Raw genomic sequence first — 8138 nt, 5'->3', positions numbered from 1 at the left:
CATTATGAATGGCTTGTTATGCCATTAGGATTAAAAAATGCACCAGCAATTTTCCAAAGGAAAATGCAGAATATATTTAACGAAAACCAAGAATTCATATTAGTCTACATAGATGACCTGTTAGTCTTCTCAAGGACTTACAAAGAGCTCATCTTGAAATATTTTTTAGAAAGGTGGAACAAAATGGGTTAATATTATCCAAAAAGAAAATGGACATATGCAAAGAAAAAATTAACTTCCTTGGACATGAAATAGGAGAGGGCAAAATTCATTTGCAAGAACATATTGCTAAGAAAATTTTACAATTTCCTGATGCTATGAATGATAAAAAGAAGTTACAGCAATTCTTAGGACTTGTAAATTATGCTAGAAATCACATCAATAATTTAGCAAAGTTAGCAGGACCGTTATATGCTAAATTAAGAAAAAATGGTCAGAGATATTTTAATTCTGAAGACATTAAATTAGTAAGATTAATAAAAGAGAGGGTGAAAGAATTAAAACATCTAGAATTACCATTAGAAGAAAGTTACTTTATTATTGAAACTGATGCATCACAACACGGTTGGGGTACTATATTAAAGCAAAGACCTACTAAATTTTCCGCTAAATCAGAAGAAAAAATATGTAGATATGCTTCTGGAAGTTATAAATTAAAAACTGTCAATAATACAGATAGAGAGATCATGGCAATAATCAATGCAATCAATGCCTTTAGGTTGTACTTAGGATTTAAAGAATTCACGGTTAGAACCGATTGTGAAGCCATTTGTAGGTACTATAATCAGCTAAATAGCAAGAAAAGCTCAACTAGAAGATGGGTTTTATTTGAAGATATTATAACAGGAAACGGCTATAAAGTTATATTTGAACATATTAAGGGGAAAGATAATAATTTGCCTGACATGCTTTCTCGTTTACCTGAATTGCAGGTATGAAAAGATCAATGAATTACAGCGGAATTGAATGCTTCACATTTGGAGATGACAACAAGCTCAGAATATTCCCACCAAATTCATATAAATTTAAGCCAAAAGACCATATAATCTTAGATGAAGTACAAGAATGCATCTTGGATAATTTTTGGTACCAATACAATAATAAAAGGGAAGAAAAAGGATATATGTTATCAATATTGAATAGCCTCTCTGAATATTTTCACTTAATAAACGGGTTATTAATGCCAGCTAATGAAGATCATGAAATAATCCAACAGAAGCCTATATATGTCGTATTTGATGGAAAGCTCCCAGGGGTCTATATATCTTTTGAAGAAATTGTGGCCCAAAAGATATATGCTAAATTAATGGGAGGAATATCTTGGAAGAAATATAAAGACATTGATGAAGCACTAAGCCAGGCTAGAAAAATACTAGGAATAAATTATTATCTAGAGTCTGCTGCAAAAGAATATATTCAAAAATGCAAAAAAGCTAAAGGAAAGAAGACTCCAGAAATACCCATTAAAACGACTATAAAAGAAGAAGGGTATTCTAAAAAACCCACATACAAGGAATGCCTAACAAAAGGAGTGGATCCATTAGATGAGGAATATATTGATTGGAAAATAATAGAAAAATTTGAAGAAGCCTCCCCACAATTAAAGAAGGAATTAAAGGAAGAAATACTTAAAGAATTAAAACAAGAAATGGATCAGAAATTTGAACAAATAAAAAAGGCAGTAGATGAGAAATTAGAAGTTTCTTTTTCTGATCTGGACACTATGGATCTTGGTGGTCATGGGCAACCAGATGAATAGAATTCTTTAAGCTAAATATGTTTTTCAATATATATTGATAATAGAATATCAACAATTTGGGCGTGGAAGAAGAATAAACAAAGATTTCAGAAGACTAATCAAGAAGGAATCTAGAAGAAGGAACCCAGAAGAACACCCTATAAAGCATAAAGGAACAATATAGGGTGCGGTAAATGACATATCCCTGTGAAGAATATATATATATATATATATATATATATATATATATATATATATATATATATATATATATATATATATATATATATATATATATATATATATATATATATATATATATATATATATATATATATATATATATATATAAACTCCTAAATTAATTCTAAAAATCGAAAATAGCTGTAGTTGGATATGAACTTAGCCTAATCACGTGCTAATGGACGCTCCGTTTTGCATGCTTACTGTTTGTGTTGGGAACCTAATCTTGCGAACAGAGCCGTAATGTTTCATTCCATTATCTAAAAAAAAATCTTTCAAGAAACTACATCGCTACAAGTACTACATATACAGTAAGATGCCATTTTAACTCCAAGATTGCTTAGCGACAACACCCTGCAGTTCACCGGCATTCTGCAAGGTTACAGTACTTAAAGCACGATATATTCCTACTGTTTTTCTTTACTCCAGGATTCCTTAGGGACAACCCCTTGCAGTCCATTGGCATTGCCAAGTAGAGTAATATACTACGGACCACTCCAAGTACTAGGCTGTGGTTAGTTCAGCATAAAGTTTAGATTTTGGTTGAAATTGGAAATGATGTGACTGAAAAGTTACGTATGTATGACAGGTTGATGTGATGAAAAATGACTGAAGTTTAGATTCAAGCTTTGGATCTAAACACAGCCCTAGTTTTGTTTTCTAGAAAAAACTGCCGAGTACCAGTAGTAAAATGTACTGTACTAAGCATCTAGATCTACATGATCTCCAAAATATTGCCCTCCTAATCCCATGTGCAAGGAGTGCCACCGATGGTTAATGTTTCTTTAATGATCAGATGATTATCATTCCAGCCCATTTCGATCCACATTCCATAAAACAAAACTATACACGTAAATAAAAACATCAAATCCACGGGCTGTGTGCATCACATGATGCACAGGTTGGAATTTTTATTCCATTATCTAAAAAGAAAAACACCAAATCCAGCAAAAAAAAAACAAGAAGAAAACCAGAAAACCCCGATCCCAACGAACTCCGCTCACCTCACTGCTCACCCCTCTCCTTCTCCTCCCCCGTTTCGTTGCGTTTCTCCCCCACCGCGAGCGACCACGAGCTCCCACCAACCGCTCCACCTACTGGGACACCACCACACACACACACCCCACCACTGGACTGTGGAGTAACGCACACTCCAGCTCTCGCCCTCGCCCTCGCTCTCGCTCTCGCCGCGACCGACCGACCGACACCGCGCGCGGCCGCCGCGCCTCAGGCTCAAGAGATCCCCCCCCTCCCCGCGCGGATCGCGACTCCCCACCCCACCCCACCTGTCGGCGCGCGCACCCACCGCCCACCGCGCCGCTCCACCAAATCTCGCCTCGCGGGTACTCGCGGCGCCCCAAATCCCCAACCGCTGCCGCGCGCACACCCCCGCAAACCCATCAGATCTCGGACTCGCGTCGTCGTCGTCGTCGAGGATGCTCGTGCAGGACCGCGTCTCGCCGCACGCGGCCGTGGCGGTGGGCGGGGGCGGGGGGCAGAAGACGCCGACGTCGCCGCGGGGCGCGCCGGGGGCGGACAGGCGGCACCCGCGGCCGTTCGCGAAGAACCTCGACTTCGCCTCGTGGGCGTCGGAGCACTCCTCCAAGCTGCTGCTGCTGCTCTTCGTGGTGGCGTCCGCCGCGGCGGTGTTCCTCCTCCGGGGCGCCGCCCCCGACGCCGCGGCGCTGCTCTGCCTCGACCGCTCCCGCTCCTCGTCCTCGTCGGCCGCGGGGTCCGCCAGGCTGCCGTACCCGGACGTCAAGTGGGCCGCCGTGCCGCCGCTCGCGATCGCGGCGGGGGCGCCGTTCGCGTCGTTCCGCGCGGAGAGGTGGATCGTGGTCTCCGTCTCGTCCCCGCCCACCGCCGCGCTCGGCGCGCTCGCCCGCGTCAAGGGGTGGCAGCTCCTCGCCGTCGGCAACTCCCACACGCCCTCCGGGTGGGAGCTCAAGGGCGCCATCTTCCTCTCCCTCGAGCTCCAGGCGCAGCTCGGCTACCGCTCCGTCGACTTCCTCCCCTACGCGTCCCACGTCCGCAAGACGGCCGGCTACCTCTTCGCCATCCAGCACGGGGCCAAGGTGATCTTCGACGCCGACGACCGCGCCGAGGTCCCCGGCAACGATCTGGGCAAGCATTTCGATGTCGATTTGGGATCTGGGGTCACCAACCATCCCGTGCTTCTGCAGTACAGCCACGCCGATCCCAACAGGACGGTGGTGAATCCCTACGTGCACTTTGGGCAGCGTTCCGTGTGGCCACGGGGGCTGCCGCTAGACAAGGTTGGGGAGGTGGCTCACGAGGTGTTCTACACTGAGGTGTTCAGTGGCCAGCAATACATTCAGCAAGGGCTCTCAGATGGATTGCCGGATGTCGATGCCGTGTTCTACTTCACTAGGAAGCCACCAACCGCGGCGTTTGATCTCAGGTTTGATGCAGAGGCGCCGAAAGTGGCACTGCCTCAGGGCACGATGGCACCGGTGAATTCGTTCAACACATTGTTCCACACGCCAGCTTTCTGGGGTCTCATGATGCCAGTGTCAGTGAGCTCAATGGCATCAGATGTGATCCGTGGCTACTGGGCGCAACGGATCTTGTGGGAGATTGGTGGGTATGTGGCTTTCTATCCGCCGACTATTTACCGGAAGGATCATATTCAGGCATACCCGTTCGCTGAGGAGAAGGATCTGCATGTTAATGTGGGTCGGTTGATCAAGTTTCTGAATGAGTGGAGGTCAAACAAGAGAACTCTATTCGAGAGGATTCTTGATTTGAGCTATGCCATGGCTGAGGAAGGGTTCTGGACAGAGCAAGATGTGAGATTAACGGCTGCCTGGCTGCAGGACCTTCTTGCAGTGGGTTACCGGCAGCCTCGGCTCATGTCATTGGAAATTGACAGGCAGCGGGCAACCATTGGAGAGGGTGACATGAAGGAATTTGTACCCAAGAAGCTGCCATCTGTGCACTTGGGAGTTGATGAGATTGGTACAGTGAACTATGAGATTGGAAACCTGATTAAGTGGAGAAAGAACTTTGGAAATGTTGTGTTGATCATGCATGTTAGTGGGCCTGTGGATCGCACGGCACTCGAGTGGAGGCTGCTATATGGAAGGATTTTCAAGACGGTTATCATACTAGCTGAACAGAGCAACACAGAGCTTGCTGTTGAGCGCTGCGCGTTGTCACATGCATACAAGTGAGTGGTTATCCACCAACCCCCCCTCCCCCCCAAACCCCCAATAACTCTTTATCTGACTTGCTCATAACTATTCTGATTCTTAATTTACCAGCCTGTTCATCTTGAAAGTTGTCAGTTAATTACTTAAGGTTGCAAATAATTACAATCCAGTTTTTTACTTAAACAAATGAGTATTGAAACATTCATCTGCAGGGTTGCATTTTATAACCACATGCACATTCTGAACATGTTCTCTGGAATTTGTTAAATAATCCAATATGAAATTCATTAATGACAATATCGTTTATGCTAATGTCAAATACAGTTAGGACTGTAATGTCGGGATTTTATATTGATGATTGCATCCAGACTATATTTAAATGAACACATTGCTTGAAATACTTAAAGTCATTATTATTATATCATTACATATCACTAGATAATTCCTGCTGGTGTTAAATTGAACTTTGCTAGAGGATTCTTTTTTTTTGTTTGTTTGTAGAGAAGACTCAAATTTTTCACTCTTTAAACCACATTGAATGTTGGCTGATTGTGTCGTTATATATATGATGTTATTTTGGCGATAATTAACCATTTTTGTTTGAATAATGAGCATCAACAAATTATGATGGTACTGCCTCCAAGACTCTTCAGTTGTTGTGGCTGAGCTGGTTATAATGGTTGTGACATTTGAGTGTGTCTTCACTGAAAAGGCTAAATAGAAATGCACACTTGTATGATGGAGCTTAGCATAAAAATACTTTACAATATTTGCTACTCCCTCCGTCCCAAAATATAACAACTTTTAGCCCTCAGGATTTGTCCCAAAATATAACAACTTCTCCACCAACATTCTCTTCTCAACCAATCACAACCCTCCACCATTCATTTTTCCCACCTATCTCCACTACTCATCCAATCACAACCCTCCACCATTCACTTCTACTTACTTTCTTAATAACCGTGTACGACTCTAAAACTTCTTATATTCTAGGATGGAGGGAGTAGTTGATTGTCAGAGTTCACTAGCTACATGTTCTGTAATGTGGTCTTTTTAGTATCAAACATGCCTATATGAATATAGTGGTCCACCAGGGATTCAACTGAGAAAGGACTAACTATAGTTACAAATTTCTATTTCATTTTTAAGTTCAAGTCTTCAGGGGCCTAGGTTCATATGGCTGAACCAAAGGGGTTTGCATGATTGTATCAAATTGTTGGTTTGCAACTTTTAACTGCCTTTAAGTTGTTTTGATGTTTGTCGTGATTATAGCTGATCAATAATGTTATGAATTTGAACTTTCTTCCATGTGCTAATCGTGCTGCCAATATTGTGTAACTTAATTAGGTTTCTGCCCAAGGTGTTTGCGAGATACGGTGGTGCTGATGGATTTCTCTTCCTGCAAGATCACATGATTCTTAACTACTGGAACCTGCTGCAGGCTGACAAGGAAAAACTTTGGATAACCAACAAGGTTTGTAGGCTTCATGTATTTGATATTAATCAATTCACATGATACGTTATTATCCATAACATACTTTCTCATACTGCAGATTGCACATTCTTGGGTTACTGTTCCATTGGAGAACAACAAAGAGGAATGGTTTGTAAAGCAAGGGTCAATGGTTAAGCAGGTCATTGGCAGTTCCCCAGTTCATTTCCAGACAAACTATAAAGAAAGCATGGGCGAAGATAAGATTGCATTCTGTGGCAGTGAGCTTTTTTACATACCACGTCAATTTGTTGAGGATTTTGGTGACCTTGTGGGACTTGTCGGCGATTTGGAATTGCACCACAAAGTTGCTGTCCCGATGTTCTTCCTGGCGATGGACTCGCCTAAAAATTTTGACTCTGATGCTCTGGCTGGAACAGTGTTCAGGAGCAACTTGGTGGGCAACGAGACTTTCTCAAGTATTTATACAGCTCACGCACCTGCTGTTTTCCCAGTGAAAGTACAGAACGAGATTGATTTTATAAAGCTTATTCGGGTTATGTCCACGGGAGACCCTCTTCTAATGGAGTTGGTATAAATACATATTCTGTAGTTGGAACGAAACTTCATCCTTGTGACAGTGTGGACAGAGTAGACAGCCATAGATTTCTGTTTTCAGGGGGTTCTCCATTGTTGTAATTTCATTTATTCTGTTTATTTTGTAGCTGTTTTTTTTCCTCTGCTGTTGTATACTGTTGTATCAATAGTGACATTGTTACTGAGGATCATCTTGGTCCAGCTGCCCTAGTGAAGGAAAGGACAGCTAAGAGTTTACTGAGAAGAGTGTCACCACGGTCGGCTGTTTTGCGAGCTTTCAGGGGTTGCCTTCAGTGAGATACACCATTGAGGGATACAATTTGCTGTACCCTTCAAATTTGATGAAATATTTGATAAACGGAAAACCATACATACCCTTTTAAAGGAGTATAATTGTGTTTCGAAATCCAGCATATGTTGATGAAAGTTGGTTATTGTTTGGAACAAAAAGTTCTCAATAGTTCGGACTAAAGTCACTGAACTATTTGCCATTTCTATTGTGTAGCTTTAAGCCTTTAACCTTCTAGATATGAAATTTTAGTGGAAGCTCCTTTGACGTAGCTCTACTTGTCCACCAGTTAGGTTGTTCTATGACATGGTCAATTCCTCGGCATGCATTTGCCTTGCTAGTTCTGTATAAAAAGGATAATAAAGCTATTTCCAATGCTTAGCCTTTCTGAAGCCTGCTGCTCCAAACCTTGTGCCGATGCTTAGCCTTTCTGCAGCGCAATAAGTTCACTTTGGGTCCCTATATTTGTCGCCTAGTCCGATTTTCGTCCTTGACCGCAAAACCGGGTACGACCTGTCCCCAACTTATGAAAACTGGCCAAACAAGATCCCTCGGCGGTTTTGAAGGCGGTTTTGGCTGACGTGGCGCCTACGTGGCTTATTTGACTAGGTCTCTGTCCCACGTGGCATTGACGTGGCGCTTACGTGGCAATTATATCCCGAAAAA

The 8138-nt window shown here is 42.7% G+C and overlaps 1 protein-coding gene across 1 annotated transcript; it reads left to right on the top strand.

Annotated features, from left to right (window-relative positions):
• Nucleotides 1–3025: 3025 nt before the first annotated feature.
• LOC4338682 (probable glycosyltransferase STELLO2) lies at nt 3026–7427 on the top strand. The gene is made up of 3 exons (XM_015784992.3): nt 3026–5171; nt 6502–6628; nt 6708–7427. The coding sequence occupies exons 1-3, from the start codon at nt 3418–3420 to the stop codon at nt 7182–7184; spliced, it is 2358 nt and encodes a 785-aa protein (XP_015640478.1). The 5' UTR covers nt 3026–3417; the 3' UTR covers nt 7185–7427.
• Nucleotides 7428–8138: the final 711 nt, after the last annotated feature.

This window comes from Oryza sativa, chromosome 5 (assembly GCF_034140825.1).
Source record: "Oryza sativa Japonica Group chromosome 5, ASM3414082v1".
NCBI lineage: Eukaryota > Viridiplantae > Streptophyta > Magnoliopsida > Poales > Poaceae > Oryza > Oryza sativa.
The sequence above is the reverse complement of the archived record's forward strand: the minus strand, read 5'-3'. Positions and strand labels throughout refer to the sequence as shown.

Excerpts from the sequence above, each read along its gene's own strand:
- LOC4338682 (XM_015784992.3), top strand. The coding sequence starts at position 3,418 with ATGCTCGTGCAGGACCGCGTCTCGCCGCACGCGGCCGTGGCGGTGGGC. Across the intron at positions 5,172-6,501 it reads GCGTTGTCACATGCATACAA|GTTTCTGCCCAAGGTGTTTG; the intron begins GTGAGTGGTTAT and ends TAACTTAATTAG. Across the intron at positions 6,629-6,707 it reads AACTTTGGATAACCAACAAG|ATTGCACATTCTTGGGTTAC; the intron begins GTTTGTAGGCTT and ends CTCATACTGCAG.